General features: G+C 50.0%; 1 protein-coding gene across 1 annotated transcript in view; it reads left to right on the top strand.

Annotated features, from left to right (window-relative positions):
- The first annotated feature begins 1,065 nt into the window (after window positions 1-1,065).
- Window positions 1,066-20,974, top strand: part of Qsox2 (quiescin sulfhydryl oxidase 2) — a 31,695-nt gene continuing 11,786 nt past the window's right edge. Inside the window, exons 1-8 of the mRNA XM_020183533.2 lie at window positions 1,066-1,402; window positions 12,919-13,019; window positions 14,664-14,712; window positions 15,353-15,458; window positions 15,704-15,794; window positions 17,642-17,787; window positions 19,682-19,816; window positions 19,992-20,121. Of these exons, the coding sequence (XP_020039122.2) occupies window positions 1,105-1,402; window positions 12,919-13,019; window positions 14,664-14,712; window positions 15,353-15,458; window positions 15,704-15,794; window positions 17,642-17,787; window positions 19,682-19,816; window positions 19,992-20,121 (1,056 nt within the window). The 5' untranslated portion in view covers window positions 1,066-1,104. The remainder of the gene's footprint in view (window positions 1,403-12,918; window positions 13,020-14,663; window positions 14,713-15,352; window positions 15,459-15,703; window positions 15,795-17,641; window positions 17,788-19,681; window positions 19,817-19,991; window positions 20,122-20,974) is intronic.

The raw sequence follows: 20,974 nt of genomic DNA, 5'->3' as shown, positions 1-20,974 counted from the left end.
CCTTCTTCACGCAGTCACCTTCTCAGACAGGCCTCCCTGTCTTCCCATGCACGACAGCCCTTACCACCACTCCCCCGCTCTGCATGGCTTTTAGGTCCTATTTTGGGTCTGCACACTCAGGGGCACCAGGGCATAGTTTTGTCCTTGCTTTGTCTCCAGCATTTGGTGCAGAATAGAAATGTTAGCATAGGAAGGCAGGAATAAGCAAACAGAATGAAGAGGAAGACGCACTGGGGTTCCTGGTCTGGATCATCTTCTGTAGGGTTTCCTAACCTTGGCTATCAGTGAGACCCTTTTCTCAAACAAAACTTATACAGGGCCATAGAAATATAAAGAATAAATAGATGACTGCATCTGAAAAATGTATTTTATTCACTTAGGTAAAAGTCAACCACCATTATGAGCCAAGGCAGAGGAGAACTTGGACCAATGGATGGTCTTCGCAGACCAAGATCAGCTCTCATCTGAGTCCTTTCCTTTAGGTTTTAGTCATAATTTGGAGAACCTAAAACTTAAGAATAGAGGGGAAAAAAAGCCAGGTCTCGTGCCCAATTATGCACACACACACACACACACACACACACAAAGGCCATGTGAGATTTTATTTCCTAGGTTTGCGGAGAAAGAATCAACCTTGCAGCCGAACTCCGTCCTAAAATTTAGTAGGTGACTTTGCAGAGAGGGGCTGCTACATTCGCTAAGAGTTAAAAAGCTAAGGTTGGCACCGTGGACCCTCTGAGCCCCAGGCAGGTTACACGGATTTCAGGTAAATGGCAAATCATTTCTAAGTCTAATTATGTCCTGTTAAATTTGCATTTCAGATTTAATAAAATAAAACAAACCCAAACCCTGACTCGCTATGCATCTGAAACTCACATCTAGCCCAGCCTCGTCCGTTTTCACTTGCTGAATCTGGCAAACCTGGTCCGGGACGGAGTCCCGCGCGCGTGGGCGGGGCCAAAGTCATTAGGGCGGGGCGAGCGCACGGAGGCGGGGCCGAGCGCACGTGGGCGGGACCAAGCGCATGGGGGCGGGGCCGGCGCGCGCGGCCACGTGACGGCGGTTGCCAAGGTGAAAGGTCGGCGCGCCGGCGGCACTCCCAACATGGCGGCGGCCGGGGTGGCTGCGCGCAGCCCGGGAACCCGAGCGCGACGCCCGCCCCCGCCTCGGGCCGCTCGGCTGCTGGTGCTGCTGGCTGCGGCGCTGGCGGGGCCGGGGGCGGGCGGCGCCGCGCGGCTGTACCACGCGGGCGAGGACGCCGTGTGGATGCTGGACAGCGGCAGCGTGCGCGGGGCCACGGCCAATAGCTCGGCCGCGTGGCTCGTGCAGTTCTACTCCTCGTGGTGCGGCCACTGCATCGGCTATGCGCCCACCTGGCGGGCGCTGGCTGAGGACGTGCGAGGTGAGGGACCTGCGCGCCGGGCCCGCGTCCCTTCCCCCCGCCACAGGCCAGCCCTGCCCCGGCCCTTGCCGGTGAGCGAGCCGCGCCAGCTGCCCGCACGGACTCCGGTAGTCCCCGGGCCGTCCCGGCTAGCTGGTCGAAATGAGGGAGCCCTTTCCGGTCCTTCCCGCCACAGAGGGGGACCGGCAGCTCTGCAGATGGCTCCCCGCTCTCAGAACACCTCTTTGAGCCCCCAAGAGCTTCATTACCCACCTCTAGTTTCCTGACCCATTTGGTCAGCTATTAAGAGACGCGCACTGACCTACCTCATCGCTAAATAATTCCACTTCAGAACTTAGCATCTCCGTTCTTTGAGGATTCCCCCATTCCTATCTAAACCCTAGCCGCCTCCTTCCCTTTCAGTCTTCATCCTCTTCCTGGTTGGGATAGCTGACCAGATCGTAGAGATCAGTGCGCTCACAACTTTTGAACCCAAGTAGACTGATCTGTGGAGGCAAAAGAAGACCTACAAAGCATGTCGTTGGAAGATTGCTTGTTCACAGACCGACTCTTCACCAAGATCCTGGTATCCTTTCCACACTTTTGTTGGTTAGCAATTTCTTAGTCCTACGAATTGTTGTACTCAGTATCTCTAAGTTACTCACCTGATGAACAGCCGGCAGTTACAGCGGGACCGAGCATTTGCAGCTCCTGTAAAATGGGAGTTAAATGGTTGTGCAGGGATCACCTTTCCCAGCATGGCTGAGGTTCAGCAGGGTGGGCTTGCGACTGTTGAGCTAACCTCTAATTACAGGTCTCTCTGGGTAAGAACTGTAACAAATTGCTACTCTTCCTTCCCGCACCTTTGGTGGTCTTGGGTTTTAGGTCTTATGCTGAATGCTGTTGTATTTGTCTCTCACTCAAACGTGTACAAAGAAGCTTTTTCCTCCCCAGATATGCAATTGTAGATGACTCTTTTAAAAATATATTCTCGTCTCAGTGGGGAGGGGACATTTTGATATTTATTTATTATTTATTTATTTTTGAGGCTGTAGTCCAGGCTGGCCTTGGACTTTCAGTCTTCCTGTTTTAGCCTCTTGATGCTGGGATTACAGACCCATATTGATTCTGATAGGTTTGTCCTTTTAGATCTCAGATTTTCTTAAGTGCCTGATGAATGCAGGGCAGAACTGCGACCAGAGACTTGGAGGGACAGAAAATTCATAGTGGGTTTTCTTTTCTTTCTTTCTTTTTTTTTCTTTTTTTAAGATTTTGCTTTTAGAACAAAAAATTCAATGAACAGAAGACTTCTGTTCTTGCTGTTGCTCAGTAGCACAAACATGAATGTGAAAATGAAACTGTAGTAACCCTGACAAGGCCTTTGTAGTTTGTATTGGGTTTTTCATTTCCTTTTAGTATCTAAAATGTAAAATTCATAACCAGATTCAAATATGGCAAACTGGTGTGTACTAACCAGTGTGTAGGAAAACCCTGAAAATTGTCCCTGGAAGTTGGGAGGAGGTTACTTTTGAAAGTGAGACAGTAAAACCCATACCTAATGCTATGATTTACTTAACTAAGTGAGCTTGCTTTAAAAGGGCTGGCTGACTGCCAAGTCAAGACAAGCCGATGGTTCTGAATCTCAAGAGATGGCTCTGACCTGACCTGACCTGACCTGTCAGGAGCCTGATAAGGAGGGAGGAGACCATGGGGTGCTGAAGAAAAGGCGCCTATAGAGCCAGACTAGTGGCAAGGTTACCTTAGTTGGGGCATAGACCGAGGGGACTGTCCCACTCGGCCCCAGAGCTTGTTTTAGGGCTGTGGTTCCCAAAGCAGAGTCACTTGGGGATTTTCTAGAAATGTACGTATGTTGTCAGCTACAGCCCAGGCCTGCTGGGTAGGGCCCAGTGTCCTGTTAGCACATACCCCAAAGTTGGAGGATCACTGATCTAAGGGACGCTAATGTGGTAAGACACCTGTAAGAAAGGGCTTGTGGCCAGAGGTGATTAGAGGCATGCCATGTGCACTTTCCCACGTGATGTTGTTCACACATGGGAGCCTTTGCCTCCTAGGAGATGGATTGCCCTCAGGACCCTTCATGGGGTTCCTTGCACACAACTCCCTACAGATGTGGAAAAGTGCCACACTTCCTGCTTCTGCTGAGTACCACGTCCCTGTAGGTGTCACGGTGGTCAGTCTGGTGTCAGTCTGTGTGGCATGATTGGCCACCTGTGAATTGGTCATCCAGCCAGTCCCCTTAAGGCCTGCAGACCTTGCATTGACCCTGCCAGGTGCTACTTCCCCAGACAACACCTTCTCCCCTACCCTCTTCCCATCTCTATACCACTGTGGTCTCTGCTCTCTGGTAGGAGGTTGTCATGGATGGGGAGCCTGAGCTAGAAGAGGGTCTGTACCTGCCCACCCCTCCTATCATCTCTTTGTTACAGTAAGCAGAAAGGAAAGGGGTGATCTTCAGAGGGTGGGACCCCCAGCCCTCAGCTTACAGCTTAGACCACTTCCACCATCTCAAAGACTTAGTGTGACCTTTCTCTAGCTCTTCACAGACTTCAAGTTTTGGGAAAGAATTGTTTTTCCTTAAGAGAGCGGCTTGATAAACAAAAGATTGACTGCTTGGTGAAGCCAAAGGCTGTTCTAGCATTTATGTGAATCTGGCGTAGGCCTGTCACTTCTCAGTCCCTTGCAAAACAAAGCAAGGTGTGTTGCTGAAAATCATTTAGCTTGGGCTGTCACGGTCACTCAATCTGTGATGGAAGTGGATGCCCGCCCTTGATTGCTCAGTGCTGAAAGGTCTCTGCTGAGACCTGAGAAGGTGGGCATGGCTTCTGAAGGTGAGCATGTGTCCTTTGTTTCTCTGTGACCTCACACTTCTTCTCTCCTTTGCTCCTCTTGGGAGAGTAGAACACTGGGAAAGCAGGGCAGGTCTTCTGTCATTGGTCCTAGCATTCTCAATGAGGGACTCAGAGGGGAACATGAGACCTGTTGTGGGTGAAGGACAGAGTGCTCTGTGTCTGCCTTCATGGCCATGGCCTGCCCTGCCTGCCTCGCTACCCCTCAACACCACCTCTTTTCCACCTAATACATTTGGTTTTCTTGTCCATTTGGTTAGGACAGAAGCTTCTTGGAGATGAATTAGACCATTTGGTGTTCCTACAGGGCTTTTCTGCTTGCTGGAAGAAAGTAGAGCAGAACCCAGGAGGCCTGAGGTGCAGTGGGGCTGAGGCAGAACCCAGGGCCTGGAGGCTGCTGGATGCTCACTTGTACTCTGGAGGAAGCAGGAAGGGGTGGAGAGAAAGATAGAGCCAGGTGGTGGAGGCATCCTCTCACCTTGGGCCCAGAAAGTGCTAAGCACAGCCCTGCTGTCACAGCCATGTGACCACTTAACAGTTACCCAGGACAAGGTGCCAGCCAGGCTTCCATAGAGTGGTCTTCCTGAGGTAGCAGCATGTCTGAGACTGAGTCTGCTCACTTTGTTCAAGTAGCCATGTGAGGATGTTTCACATGGCCTTCCAGACTGTCCAGAGGACTGTTATCCACCGTGTACAGCTTAGATACCATGGGTGGAGTGGCCAGGCCATAGACATCTGACTTGGGTGGGGACCCAGTCACCTCTACAGTGCTTCCTTTATTGACTCTCCTGTGTGATGCTTCAACATTTAGTTGATATTTTTGTTAATGTCACCCTTGAGTACTGACAGCCATATCCTGTTTTGGTTTAACAAAACTGAACTGAACCAAATAATGAGGATGGAGACGTAGGCCCCCCTCCCAAGGCTGGAATAGAGCACCTGGGTTCCCACATCAGCCCTGGGAGACTGGCTGTGCTGGTGGACTCATGGGTTTCATTTTTACTAGACCTGTATAGGCCACTTGCAGCTCATCCAGTAAGACTGTTGCTCTGCCAGGAGGGGTCCTGCACCCAGAGAGAAGGTTCTCGGGGTCTGGAATGTGGGATCGCAGTACCCACTGTCCTGACTCTTTGTGAGGGGGAAGAGCCAGAATGGAGCTCAGTACCTCAAACATGGCCCTGCCGTTGACTTTAAATCCAGGTTAGTTAATCTTTACTGTAGTCATTTTCTAGAACTAATTGATGCTTAACCAAAATGGGACTTTTATAGACTTGTTCATTAGAACATGACAGGTAATGAAATTTAATCTCATCACTTTCAGGAATAGAATTACTTGGCCAGTAAATCTGAAATAACTTTTAGGCTACTGTATTTGGAACTTAATTTTTCCCAAATATTTCTAAACCTGTAGTACTAAAGCAGCCAAGTTCCTGAGTGGAAGTGAGAAGTTGCAGGTGGTTTGGCTCCCTTTGGGAGCCCAGCTGGACTGCCTGGGAGGGATAGCCTCTGCGCCTCCCACCTGGCACCCGTTAGCCCCAGTGTTTAGGGGGATGTCCCCAGGCCAGTAAAAGTAGGCAATTTGAATTCAGTTTCAGAGCAACCTTCTTTGTGTGGTGACCTAGACAGGTGGGAAAGGCAGAAGAAGGAACTGTTGAATGAGGCCCATACCCTGAAGCTAACCCTTTTCAGTGTTCTGCATTTTGTTTGGTAAAACAGGCGGTATATCTTTTGTGTGCTGTGAATGCAGTCCATCTGCCAGGGCCTCACAGTGACTGCTGGGCTGGCTTCTTCAGTGCCTGTGGTCTGTGTAACCGACATTCTCCCGTCTGCTACAGCCTTCCCACCTGCTGGGTTGTTTGTGCCCAGGCTGGTTTTCAGAGAGACAAAGACTTTATGAGATGCCAACATGCCCCTTCACTGGGACACCCCCCTGTTGTAGTGGGAGGCATTTTATCCTGAGTGTGGCTCTGCAGGTGACTTGTTGATTCACAGGAATCTCAAACAGGACAGGCGGGCTTGCACACTGGTGGAACTGGACTTTCTTCTCTGCAAGAGAGCGTGTTTGTGTTTGCATGCAGCCATGTGGGCTCTGCGTTAATTCATGTATCTATTTGAACGTGTACTCATGGTCTCCTGCCCCAGCTTTGTAGTGGACATGCGGGGCAGCAGTGAACAAAAAACCGGTCCCTGTCCTTTAGAGGGCAGAGTAGACAATGAGGAGAGACACAAATAAAATGAGAAGGTAATAGCAGAAGTAAACTGGCTGATTGGAAAGAAGTTGGATTGATGGGCAGGGTCCAGTACTTACCAGTGTGCTGCCAGGTAAAGGGCCATGGCAGGTGCAAAGACCTGAGTGAGGCAGGACAGCAGGCTCAGAGGACTTTGAAGGAGCCCCTATGCTCATGGGTGGCAGATAGGGAGGTTTCCAATGGGTTGGGGCTTGTGGCCTGGTACGCAGTGTCTTTTTTGTGAATGACAAGAAGACACAAAACAATTTTATGTAGAAAGATCTAATTTTTATATTAAAAGTTTGTGGCCATTGTCTCCAGAAGCCAGGGGGGAATAATCATGACAGAGGAGGGGTGGCTCTCCATACTCCCGGGTAGAGGTCAGCAGGATCAGCATCTCCCACCATGGCAGGGGCAGCCAGTGGGTTTAGGAAGAGGAAGGGAGTCACATACGCCTCTAAGGTCAGCACAGAGGCTTTGGAATTGGCTCCGAGGTTCCCAGTGAACAGAACAGGCAAGAGTACCCTCAGGGCAGAATTATGTCTTTAGATTGTATAGACTTATTTAATTAGAGACAGAGACTCAGTATGTAGCCCAGGTTTGCCTTGAACTCTGGATCTTACTGCCTTAGTCCCCTGAGTGCTGGGATTACAGGTGTGTATCACTACATTCAGCTATACAGATAGATTTGGGCCAAAACTTACCAAAGATGAGGATGGGGAATGACACTAATACTGCAATTTAAGTGGCCCCTTTGTGTTTGGTCCTGGGTGCCCTGGCCAGGCTTCCCCTTCTGGTTGGTTTCCTTCTGCACCTTGCTATTAAGGAAATATGAGTTACAACTCATTTGGAAGGAAGACCCAAAGTGGGGTGTCTTGTATCCTTTCCGTGGCACACTGGTGCATCATTTCACAGGGATGGTCATCTGAGGACATCCTGCATTTTACTCTGTTATTCACTAATTATGGGCCAAGGCTGAGCTTACACGTGAACTCGCAACCTTACCGAGAGATGCAAGCAGCCTCTGTCCAGGAGGAAAGGGTGTTGGTTGCCTCAGCCTGTGGGGTATGAGACTGCTTTGTCTCCTAGCCATGAGCTGTCCCTGGTGGGCCATATAACTTGACTCTCTAGTGTTCTCCACCCAGCCTCCTCGGACAGCTCTGCCGGGAATCCACCAAAGAACATCACTGACAGGGTTCTCTTTGCATTGGAGAGAGTCGTACTTTTAGCTCTTTGAAAATTATACTTTCACATCGGCATAAAATGAATTCAGAGTAAGGCGTCCTCTCATTAGTAACTTTATCCCGTATGTTATGAGATTAAAAGATGTCTGGCATGAGTTCCTCACACCCTGCAACCTGCTCACTGCAGGCAGATGCTTCTGGTCAGCTGACTACAGCTTTGGCTCTTTGTAATACTATGGTGAGAGCATCATGCTGGTTAGAAATTTGGGGACAACCAAGGTTCTTTTGTTTTTAAGGTAGCAGTTGCACCTATACATATTTCAGAGGGCAGGTTCCACCTGTTGGCTACTTACTAAGGTATCTTACCTAATAAGGGGAGAAAGTGGAAAGCTGTTGAACAGAGTTTGTGCCTGTCTCCAATTTTCCCAAGTCATGAATTTCCTGGGGCAGGAGTCACTCACCCCTCTCCTTTCCATGGGCAACACAGGCCTAGGGCAGTGGTAGCCTGTCACTCTTTCCTAAAACCCTGCCAAGGAGGGCAGTCTCCCTGGTTGTCAGGGTATGCAGATGGGGCACAGGGGCACAGGAAGAGGATTGGGAGGGGTGCCAGGACAGCCAAGTGACATGGACAGGACTGGGGGAGGCCTAGGCCAGAGAGAGGAGTTAGCATCATGATGGCCCAGCCTGGCCCTGACGCCCATGCCAGGGAATGGAGAGGAAGGTTGCTGCTCAGCCAGTGGTCAGGTAGAACCTGATAACGACAGTAGAAACTGCTCTCAGCAGCCCCGTTCCTTCAAGTCTCCAAAGGCAGAGGCATTATTGGTTAAAACACAGATGTTAGGAATGATCCACATGTGCCTGCTTAGGGAGGACTGTTCTCTTTGCCTGGAACCTGTGGCACCAGACATGAGTAGCGGTCTCAACCTTGCTCACTGTTGGGCGCCATAGTGTGCCTGTCATCTGAGTGACTCTGTTCCGAGAATGAGTAGCAACCAGCCTGCAGCTCTCACTCTGGCCAACATGACATGCTATTTGTCAGAGTTCTTGCCTGCATGTGCTTGAATGTCACAGAGCCTGTGAGTTCTGTGCGTATAAGTGGTTGCCCATGACATTTGGAACAAAGAACCAAGTCCATGCTAAGATCTGCATCCTCTTGTGGACTGACCTCAACCTGGTGTGAACAAGTCCGACCTACCACCTCTGTAGTACTCACCTGGCCACCTCCCCTCCTGACTTTGGGACTGGTCAGCTGTCACTGGCTGTTACCATTCCTGGCATAGCACTTGCCAGTCTGTTTGACTTTTGTTTGTATGAGTGTGCTGTTTCTGGCCCTGCATGGCTGGCCACGAGGGCTCTGTGTACCCTTGTTTCCTGGCACCTGGCCTGGCCGGCACTGGGCTGCGGTGAGCATCACATCTGTGGTGGTAGACACAGGTGTTCCTGCACGTAGGCACATGGCTCTTACCCACCCCATCCTCTCGACTCCATGGTGGTAGATCTTATGTGGAGTCTCCATTTTACAGAGAAGTAGCTGAAACACAAAGAGCTTCTCAAAATTCCCTAAACAGCTGAGCAGGATGCAAAGCTGGACAGTCTGGCTCCAGCATGGCGTCTTGACGCATAGAGCATTCGCTGAGCCTTAGGTCTGTGGTGCAGGGACAGGGCTGGGCATTGGGATGGGGACTGAGCCAAAGGAGGGTGAGTAGCATCCCCTTGGGGACCTAGTAGGTAATGGAAATGAGCCCAGCAAGGGAGCATAGTGGGGATGCAGACAGAGGGGCCAGGGACTAAGCGTGTAGCCGGATGAGAGATTGGAAGGGCTTACTCTGTGACCACGGAAGGGTGGTTGTAATGGTGTCTGACCTTACTCCCAGAACTATGGAAGCAATCTCTTCTTGCTGCTGCCTGCTCCCCGGGGACACACCCACTTGTTAGTGGGAGCACATCTACTATGTCTGACTGAGTCCCCTTAGCAGGCCAGGAATCTTCCTGCACCCCACCAGGATGGGGCACTTGTCAGCACTGGGCCTCTCTGTACTGAGAGCAGCTGGAAACACAGCACTCTGAACATGTTGGTTACCCTTAGCACAGCCAGTGGAGACTGGGAAATAAGGCTGCCACTTTCCTTGCCAGTGGAAAGTCCAGGGTGGGACAGGCCCAGAACCACACCTCCTCTTTGCTGGGAGAGCTGGGTCTGAGGCTCCCCCCCACCCCCTGGTCTTATGGGACTTAGAGGAGTTTTTGTTCCTATCTGCAAAGTAGGAGCTGTGACAATTCGCATCACAGGACTCAACAGGACACTGGAGTGGGACAATGTGAATCAAAATGTTTTTGAAGTATTATGTGCTGAGCAGACCACAGGGCTGCAGAGGTGGCTCACATATTTTTGGACAGTGCCCTACAGTGAGTAGGGTGGATGGGGTAGGGGCACAGGAATTTAGGGAGCAGTGTCAAGGCTAGGGTACAGGTGTTGGAGAGAGAGTCCATTGTCTGGGATTTCACCTTCCATATGTCATGGGTTGTTTAAGGCAGGGCTGGCCACACTTGAGGCTGCTTTGTCCACAATCTCCAGCACTGGGTAGATTCATTGGGTTATTTGAAGAGCTATTGGCCAGGTATAGTGGCCCATGTCCTCTAATCCAGCACTTGAGAGGCAAGGGATCACAAATTCCAGCTCAGCCTGAACTGCACAGCAAGACCCTGACTCAAAAAAAGAAAAAGAAAAACCATTACCTCCTGGCCCTGGTTCATATTTTATCTGACATTGCGTTCTTGCACAGCATTCGGGAATGCCATTTTGCTGGTACATGTTCTTCTTGTGGGCTCCAGGAAGAAGCGACAAGAAACACAAAGCAAAGGCTCAGGGCCACACGGCACAAAGGATGAGCCCAGCCTCACGTGTGCTAGGCACCCACTGTACCACTGAGCACAGCCCAGCTCCATGTTTGTTTTTTATGGTAATGAATGAGAATGCATAAGGAAAATGTGAAAATGGAAACAGGGCCAAATCCCACCATGAAAAGCATGCCTCAGTAGCCCCCAGGATGTTTCTCCTGTCTGATTTTTTGTTGTTGTTTCTGTTTCCAGTTAGTATGATTATTTCATAGGCTGCAGTTCTGTTGCTTGTGTATTTTGGCTCTCGGAGGTTTTCATTTTCTTACACTTTTTCTGGGTAGAAGGGAGTTTTTTTTTAAATGTAGAATGAGAGAGTGTCATGGAATGAGCCATGTGGGACTGTGAGCTGTGCCAGGGTGGCAGGAATGAGGTGCTGGGTCAGATGTAGGGGCCACGAGCGGAAATGCAGGCGTGGGAAAGGGTCTACCTGTAGAGCAGTGGTGAGCCTCGGTGTGCCCGAACTGCTGTCACATGTCTTGAGACGTGTTCTGTTTCAGCATTTTCTGCCATCTGCCACTAATTGGATGAGAGTATTAACTGTTCTTCCCTAGTTCTGCGTAATTTGAGACTTTGGGAAGATGGGGCCTGTGATTTGGGGGGGTCACTGTGATTTTTTTTTTCCCATGCATTGGAAAATGACCTTGGCACACAGGTTTCCTTCACTTAGCTGACATAAGAGGGAACAGTGTTTGGTCACTGTGAAACATGTGTCTTTGTTGTTTACTTATTTATTTATTTATTTGGTGGGACTGGAGTTTGAACTCAGGGCTTCAAGCTTACAAAGCAGGTGCTCTGCCTCTAGTCCATTTTGCTATGGTTATTTTAGAGAAAGCATTTCCAGAGTTAATTGCCTGGGCTGGCCTCTAACTTCAAGTTCTGCTCTCCCCCAGTCTCAATCTGCACAGTAGCTAGGATTACAGGATTGAGCCACAGGCACCTGGATGTTGTTTACTTTTAAAGAGGGGAAAGGTGAAAGGTCCGTACTGTAAGCAAGCATTAAAATACAATTTTAAGTGGACGAATGGCAGTCGCTGAATTGTGACACCTGCCAATGTTGGTGTTGGTCCCCTGCTGCAGGCCTGTGTATTGCATACAGCCTCCAAAGTTTTAGAGCATGATTGGTCCTCAAAGAAAACTCTTTCATGTGACTTTTAGCTCGATTGCCAGTGGGCCAGTGGGAGCGGGCCACAACACAGGCCATGAAGAGTGTCATCAGTAGCATGTGCCTGAGTAGCTGAGGGCTCCAGAAATCAAGTGGATTCCAGTGGGAGGCAGCACATGGTCACTGCAGTAGCCATTCTGTTCCCCAGGGCACCTGTGGGCACCTGGGTCAAACCCCACACCAATTTACAGATCCAGGGTCAGGATGCAGCCAGTGGAAAGGTGCAGGAGAAGTGTGCGCTCTTCAGCATGTGTGCACAAGGTGTGCAGCCCAGCCACAGCCAGCCTTCCTGGGAAACAGCCTGGCTGGGTGTTGAATGGCCTCAAGGAGTGTGTGATCTGCTGTGATAGTGGCCGTGTGTTGTGTTGGGAAAGAGTCCTTGCATTTTAGAGGTGCATAAGGGTATTTATCTGTTTCCAGATAGTTCTGAAACAAGATTTGTGTGACTGGTAATTGATCTGAGATAGATAAGGGACAGGTGGAGATTGTTACATTTTTATGTGTTTTATTTATATATTTGAAATTGTCCATAATAAAAACTTCAAAGGTAGGAAAAAGTAGTTAAGCTACTCCTTTTCTGTTGCCAACATGGCAGAAATATCTCCAGGCACATGTTGCATTACAACTACTTCTGGAGTATGCACATATGAATAATAAAAGAAAAATGAAAAAAAAAAAAAAAAAAAAAAACAACTACTTCTGGAGTGTTGCTGCCATCACTGTCCTGACTTGAAAGACTTCAGTCTGGCACTGCTGCATCTACTCCACTCAAGTGTGCACATGGGGATATCCTAGTTCACCAGTCTCCCATTTGATTAATCTGCAAATGCCACTTGGTGTCCCTGGTGAGGGACCAGTCATTGTCTGCTGACAGCTGCTCTGTTCCGTGCATTTCCATCATCAGGGACTCCTTTAATTAGGAGACTGCAGCAAGATAAGCTGTTGAGCAATTTTCACGTTCGGTAAAAATCTGTTTGCTTTTGTTGTCAGTGGTAGAAGATGTGTCCAGCTGTGGCTGGGAAATGCCATTCCCCTTTCTCAGCTGGGCACAGAAGGCGCTGCATTGGCAACATGAAGGTTGGCGCTTGGGCTGGTTCCTTAATGCTCTTGCTGCCTACACGGATGCCTCCTGCAGTGGGATGGCTTGGTGCTGGGCTTCAGGTGCAGTGTCACCCCACTGAAGGTCTCACTACTGTTGCAGACTGGGCCTCTGCCATCCGAGTTGCTGCTCTGGATTGTGCAGAAGAAAAGAACCAGGAAGTGTGCCGTACTTACAACATCCACTTCTACCCCACCTTCAGGGTAAGCCGCCAGTCACCTCTATGATCTGGTCCTACCTTTTTCCTCAGTGTCTGGCTTCTCAAACTTTAGTAGGAATTTATGTTCCCAGCAGGTTACCTCTTTGTTCCACCCTCCTAAGTCCCAGAAACCTGTGTGTGTGTTTGGGGGGGGGGGTGTCACAGCCTCCCCACCCACACACCTACACCCATACCCACACACACCCATAGCCCCCTCCACAGCCTGCATGGCCGGCCCCCGTGTATGTGTGTCTGTGTGTCTGTGTGTGTGCAGAGGGTGCTGTGCTGCCAGGTCTCTTGTCACAGGGTATTGCTGTACCTCCTCCCAGCACCTTGCTGTCGTCCACTAGGGGGCAGAGATATCGGCTGTGACCCTGTTGAAGGCCCAGTGCATAGTATATGCATGTGTAGGAATGTGCAGCCATAGGCCTGCACATGAATCCGTCATACTGACAGAAACACCAAAAGCATGCAGTGCCTTTGGAGGTCACACCTAACTCACCAGTGGTCCAACCTCTTGAAGCCCCGAATCTTGGCCATGCCCCACCCATGTTTATCAACTGGAGTCTGCCACTCTGTCACCAGTCGACCTCACACTGCTGCACAGTGCCCAGCCTCACTGACCACTCAGGCCTGGGTTGCCCCTTTTGCTTCCTTGTCCTAGTTGTAACACCAAGATAGGTTTCTATTTTATTTTGCTTCTCACTTCACACAGAGGTTGTATTAGGCAGTGTGTAAACTTCTGAGCTTTTTTCTTTCACTTAACATAATTTTACCAAAATTCATGATTCTGAGTGTGGCCAGTAAAGTCACATTGTGTGATGGGTGCCCAGACTCTTCCTGGCTTTTGCTACTTTGAACAGCACTGAGAGCCTTCTCACACCTGCAACAGGCTCCCCCTGGTGGGCCCAGAAAGAAGTGGCTGGTCCAGAAGATCCAGGGATATGAGGGCACAGACCCAGTGGGCCCAGCCTCTCCCACAGCTGCTCTGTCCACCCACAGAATAGGCACAGCCTGAAGTACACCGTGGTGGTGTCTGTGTTTCCCTGGTGACTAGTGGCAGGCATGCCCATGTTGTGACACATCTGCTTGTGTCATTTGTCCATCTTCATCTTGGACCGTTTATACTTTCTTCCTGATGTATAGAAGCCTTTGTGTATACTCTTTTCACTTGTGAGTATTGGGCATGTTTCCAACCAGTTCACAGCTTGACCTTCCACTAGCTTTGATGTGCCTTTTGATGAAGAAAGTTCTGAATTTAGCCTAATCCTCTTCATCTTTTCAGAGGTACTGGACAGTGACTCATCTTCCCTATAAATTCTGTGTTGTCATGGCTGCCAATCCAGGTGGATCTTTGATATTAAGAACTGAGGGAAATGTTGTCTTTTATGATTCTGGCCTGTCAAGTTGTCTTGCCTCTTGTCCTGTTGGATCAGAAATACACATAATGGAATTTTGATTGGTGCTTATACATCTGGCAGGAATACTGGTGTCCACAGGGATGGAGAAGTGTGGTTTGTCCTCAGTCACTATAACTTCTAAAGGACTTTGCCATAAACTCCTGGTAGAGATGGTGGTCATCTTGTAAGTGTATGCTCAGACCTCTCCCTCCCCAAGGCTGTTTCTTACTTGTGTGTTTTTCCTCCAGTATTTTAAAGCATTTACAAAGGAATTCACAACTGGAGAAACTCTTAAAGGTAAGGACAAAAGCATTGTGTTCTCATCTCTTAGGTGACCTCATAGGCCTGTGAGCATGGAAATGGCTCCAGGATGTGAAGTGCCTGTGGGTGTTTCCCGACCCCACCTTCAGCATGTTTGCGCCTGCACTGTGCTGGTTGCCTTTCTGTTAAGAGTTCAAATCTTAATAGTTTTGGTGAGAATTTCTTATTTTGTGCTTTTCCTTGCTTGGAAAATGTGGTGGTAAATTGAAGAAACGTTTGGAGAAGCGCATGAATGGCACATGCATGTCTCATAGATTTTTAGTAATGAGCAGCACCCCAAGACCTGGACGTGACTGGCCCTGCTGGGTGTCACCAGGGAGACACCTTCAGTCTCTGGCGTCAGAGCTGATCTGCTGTGTTAACAGTGTGGACAGAATCAGCATACCTGGCCTCTCATCTGGTGCCATGTGTCCTGGTAACCTGCTCACTCTTGGCTGTCATGGCAATGTGGTCCCCCATTGTGTGAATCCACTGCTGTTTACCCTGCGCCCTCTTTATGCATCTGCTAGGACTAGTGTGCATGGTGCTGCTGCCTACCACACTGTCCTTGGGTCCTAGGGTGGGGCAGGCTACTTGGTGGGAACAGATGCACAGTGAACGAGGTCTGCTCCTGTAGGACCTGACAGGGAACTGCGGACGGTAAGACAGGTGATGATTGACTTCCTGCAGAACCACACGGAAGGCACCCGTCCCCCATCCTGCCCATCTCTGGACCCGATTCAGTGAGTAACTCCACTAAAAAGATGGCCTGTGGTACCAGGGGTGCAGATTAGTTTTGGACCACACTCTTAGCAGGTGGGAGACCCTGATTTAGTTTCCAGGCACACACACACATACAGATTTGCAAGACATTAAGGTGAATGTGATTTTGTAAAGTATTGGTGTAAAGTGCAGGCACTGGTGGGGTTGGCAGCAGCTCATTATGGACAAAAGCATTGAGAGCTTTTCTTTTTTTTTTCTCCCAAAGGCCCAGTGATGTCCTTTCCCTCATGGACAGCCGTGGTGGCCGATACATGGCTGTCATGTTTGAAAGCAACGGCTCCTATGTTGGACGAGAGGTGCTGTATCCACATGTGCTCCAGGGCTGTTCTGTTGCTGACATGGCTTCGGTTGGAGCTGTGGTCAGGTTCATGGGCAGTAACAACCACTTGGGCATCATTGGTGTGTTCCTGTGTCGAGTTCTTATTAGTTAGGGGGATCCTAGAATGAAAGTGGAGCCTGTCTGTATCTTTCCTTAAGGCCGTTCTTCTTTCTGTGCACTATTACTAAGGTTATCTCTTGACTGTACTCTGAACTCCATTTTTACCACAAGATTCTGTAAATCCTTGTTTCTTTTGTAAAGCATTGTTTTAGAATTTTTTTTTTTTTGGTGGTTCTGGGGCTTGAACTCAAGACTAGGCAGGTGCTCTGTCATTTGAACCATGCCTCTAGCCCTGCATTGTTACACTTTGACATTGCATGTATGGTTCTGAAGCCTTGGACGCTCACCAAGTGTAAATAAAACCAGGGAACCAGAGACAGGGTGGCTAACAGAGATCAGCTAATACTAAGAGTCCCTTGGCGACAAGAAGTTGTTCTCCTGGTCCATGTGAGCACTCTGCACTGACCTTTGGGCTCCCCCTCCTGCCACTTGATTGGTGACTTTGTCATTTGGGCAGCTTGGGAAGAAGAGGAACCAGCTTTGTCTTTGGACCCTTTGGAGTTGCAGGGGGAGGTGACAGACAGCAGTGCTGTGACCACTAGTGTCACACTCAGCTGCCGTCCTGGCACCTCACTGCCAGGTTTGGGAGCAATGTCATGCCACCTTCTCCGTGGTTGGCCAGGATTCTGTCAAGGGGCTGCCAGAACATTGTTTTCCCCAACTTCTCTCTGTTGCCCAGGGCTTCCTTGTATTTGAGATGTCTCAGGCAGTGCTCTCATGACACCCCCTGCACACACAAGACAGAAGGAGGGGTTCCTCCCAAGGGAGGTGGATGCAGGCCCATCTTCTCACCTACGACCCTCTTCCCACAGCACTGGCACGTTAGTGCCTTCAGGTTCAGCCAGGCCCTGCTGCTAGTGACCAGGGGTAGCCTAAGAGTAGGATCAAGAAGAGCCACAGTGCATTTGGTGCACACCCAGCTCACCATAGCCTGTGTCTCATCCAGGAAGTAGCTGGCCTTGTTGACATCTAAAAGCACAGAGAATCAGACTCCACCTGCACATGGTGATGGATGCATACGGGGTTTTTCTAGACTCTGACATGCCACTCCTGTGGTCCCTTTGCCATCAAGATCTGCTGCTGTGCCTTCAGCCTAAGTAGAGCTGGACAGGCACAAGTCACTTGTGGGAGGAGTGGCTCAAAGCTGCTCAGCTCCTAGTCCAACTGACAGCCATACTGCTCCCTATGCTGTCAGCCTCCAGACACAGGCATGCACTGCCCAACTCATGGACAAACGGGTAAAGCCATGGGGTAAAACCGAGGAAGAAGTGCTGAGGGTGCTTACTTGATTACCCTGGTTTTTAGTTCAGTAACGCTGGAAAATTGCTAAATAAGATTGGTCTCTACCCGTGGGCATATGACCCATTGAGTTGCTTAAAATGCAATAAAAATTAAGGTGTAAATACTGGTCTCACTTGTAGGGACGTGAATGCAGAGTTACTGCAAACAGTATTGCTGCTCATTTCCGTAAGCTTGGTGCTTTGTTACTTATGTTGCTCTTGGTGTCAAAACTGCATCTCCTGCTGCCCACTGCTTGCAGGGGAGGAAGGCTGCCTGCCATGCTGTGTGCTAGGGGAGCTGTTCTCTTGGCTTAGCACCTTTTGGGTAAAGGGTTGCCTGGGAGGTGTGAGGTGTATACACTGTGGTGTTCTCTGAGGGAACCACCATCCTCAGTGACTGTAGCACGATTTTCTCCTTTTGCAGGTGATCTTAGATTTGATTCCTTATGAGAACATTGTGGTGAGCAGAGCACTGGATGGGGACAAAGCATTCCTGCAGTCACTGGGCATTTCTTCAGTTCCTTCCTGTTACTTGATTTACCCAAATGGGTCTCATGGACTAATTAATGTGTAAGTGCTAGTTTGGCATAGGGAATATTTGCAGTGTTCAGTGGGGTCTTGGGAAGCTCATGCCTCTTTGCCATATGGTGCAAATGCTCAAGAGTCCATAGGACAAGGAGAGTCCAGCGGGCTCAAATCCAGGGAGGCTTTGACCTGGCCGCCCACATAGGCTTATTCTGTCCATGCCCCAGACTCTAGAGCACTTGTTGTCTGTACTGTGTTTTCATGGACTTCTGAACAAACCCCAAATCCAGCATGTGTCCATTGGTGCACTCCTGAGCCCAGCTCTAGGATGGCTGATCTGTGTCTTGTCTTTCACTGGTAAGCACAGGTGCCCCTCTCTCCAGAATGAGAGGTGAGGGTCATCCAGGCTGTGCCCTCATGGTCCTCTTTCCTCAAGGGGAGAACAGAAATGCTCATGTGCCCTCTGTCCCTCTGTCCTGTGCCTGTGTGTTCTGATAGACCCAATAAAGTAAATTTGAGTGAAGATACAGAAAGCAAGCAAAGAGGAAAGTCGAAAGGCCCTCAACCTCAGGAAGGCTGTGTCCTTCTTAGGTATGCTAAGTACAAACCTTGCCATCTAGCAGGTATGTGCTTAGCATCATTTTTCCAGCAGTTCCTGCTAGGTCACCACACTCAGGCCACTCTGAGTGTTGGGAACACGCTGAAAGGATCCCGCACACATGTCCTGCCATACGGGGCTCTGTCTTAGCATCTTCAAAGGTTGACAAGGCAGTGAGGGTCCTGCCAGAAGCCCCAACACACCACAGTTCCTTAGGTATACATCCTTTTAAAAAGAAAAAATAGTGAGGCATGGTAGGTTATGCCTGTAATCCTAGCTACTTGGGAGGTAGAGAACAGAAGATCATGGTTTGAGGGCAGCTTGGGCAAAAAGTTAGGAAGACTCCAGTCTCAATCAATAAGCCGGGCGTGGTGGTACACACCTGTGACCCCAGATATGTGGAAGAGAGCAAAGAGGATCATGGTCTGATGCCAGCCCCGTGTCAAAACGTGAGCTCCAATCTCAAAAATAACTAAAGCAAAAATAGACTCAGAGAGTTGGAGGTGTGACTTAAGCTATGAAGTGCCTGCCTAGCAAGTGGCTTGAGTTCAAAACCTAGTACTGCTGGAAAAAAAAGATACTGAGGGTACCTGAAGTCATCAGTCTTCTTAAGATGGGCTCCAAATGGCCCCACAACTACCATTGGGTTCCAAAGACTGATGTTTGTGTAGTGCCAAGTGTCATAGGTACAACTCCTAACACAAAATCACAGCAGTACTTTCACAGCTAGTGCTGCCGCATTCTCTTTGGGAATGACCATAATTTCTGCACGCCTTGGATGTGTCTGAGCTGAGCTACAGTGGAATCATTCTAAGTGCCGTCTGCCAGGTACCCAGAGTGAGCCATGGGGCCAGCCCAGCAGACAGCTCAGGAGATGCTGCCCGTCAGGCTTGGCTTCCAGATGCCTGCCCAGCTAGCAGATTGTGGGTGTGTCTTTGGCATGTTAGAAATCGCAGTTGAGATAAAGCTGATCTTGGCAGGTGCTCAGACCAGCTTTACAAACATCTTAAGTGCCACCAGGCTCAAGTGAATCGTAATCCATGCAGCTTTCATTTGTCTATGATCTGTGGGTTCCATGTTCTGTTCTTCTCATGGGAGGGCAGCTCCTGAGGCCAGCTGTGGCCAAGTGTCCACTGCCACCTCTGCCTCCCAGACCCCCAACACGTGCCCAGAGTAAATCACATCCTCCAGACAGTGGGTGGCTTCAGCCCATGGGACAGATACCTCAGCTGAATGGCCACAAAAGCGGCTCCTGGCATGGCGTCTCCACATCTCTCTCTCTCTCTCTCTCTCTCTCTCTCTTCTCTTCTCTTTTCTCCCTCCCTCCCTTATCCCTCACAGCGTGAAGCCTCTCCGATCATTTTTCTCCTCTTATTTGAAGTCACTGCCAGATGTGAGGAAAAAACTACTTTCCTTGCCTGAAAAGCCTAACAAAGAAGAAAATTCAGAGGTGGTGGTTTGGAGAGAGTTCAACAGGCAAGTATTTGTGTGGCAAAGAAGCCGGGGTGGGGTGGGGTGCAGTAGAAGTGGTCCTGCAGGGCACGGCTCTCAGATGCCTCTGTGACGCTGGTCCTGCAGGAAACCTCCCTGGGGACTGGGGCAGGAGCAAGAGGGGAACTTGTGTACCTGATTTTCCCATGTTCCATCTCAGGGCCAAGCTGTACACAGCCGACCTGGAGTCGGGTCTGCACTACCTGCTGAGGGTGGAGCTGGCTGCCCACAGGTCCCTGGCTGGAGCCGAGCTGAAGACTCTCAGGGAGTTTGTGACTGTCGTTGCCAAGGTGTGGGTGGCTCTGCTCTGGCTCTAAGCAGGGTGGGGATTCAGCCGTTTGTCAGCTGAGGGGCTCAGCCCACCTAAGTTACATACTCTTGCCTTTCTTTCAGTGGTCAAGCCTGTGCTTTGACTCCTTGGGCTGATATTTCTTCAGTGCCTACTGCATGCCTGAGGGAGGCAAGGACATAAGCTAAGCATGTATAAAAGGCTGGGCTCTGCCTGTCTGGAGACGGATGGCAGGAGCCTCCGAAGTCCCTGGGTGGGGAAAGCTTGGTGGGCTTTGAAGGGGTGGAGGCTAAACAGAGCCATAAGACATGCTGGTGTGTGTTGTGTGAGTGGAGCTGGGGACCTGTGCCCATGCCAGGTTCAGGGAGGAGTCCTTATCCCCACCATAGGAAGAGAGTTGGTCCCTGCTGTGTCAAGGGTCAGGCTAAAGACCTGAGGCCACCCATGACCTCCCAGAAGCCGTGTAAGGCTTCTGTACACGATACTAAACAAGCCCTGGGGGAGGATGAAGGGAGACCTGGCCAGGTTTGGGGGAGGATGGAGGGAGACCTGTCCAGGTCTGGTGACTCAGCAGGGCTGGTGGACTTCGTGTAGTAGGTACACTTCTCAGGCAGCCCTGTATGAGCAGGTTGGAGTAGTGTGCAGAGCTGGCGGGTTCAGACACCTCCTAGAAAGCAGGACTCAGGGCAGGGCAGGAGGGCCCAGGCCAGGAAGGGTGGGGAGGGCACAGGTGGGAATTTAGGGAGAAGATGGGCAATGTGTTCAGATGCCCTAGGAGGATGGCCATTGTTCACACAAGACAATGTCTACCTTGAGTGGTACATGGGGTAGGTGAGATGCTCCCGTTAGCTGGG

Source organism: Castor canadensis, chromosome 13, assembly GCF_047511655.1.
Source record: "Castor canadensis chromosome 13, mCasCan1.hap1v2, whole genome shotgun sequence".
Classification (NCBI taxonomy): domain Eukaryota; kingdom Metazoa; phylum Chordata; class Mammalia; order Rodentia; family Castoridae; genus Castor; species Castor canadensis.
This window is presented reverse-complemented; position numbering and strand designations above follow the sequence as displayed.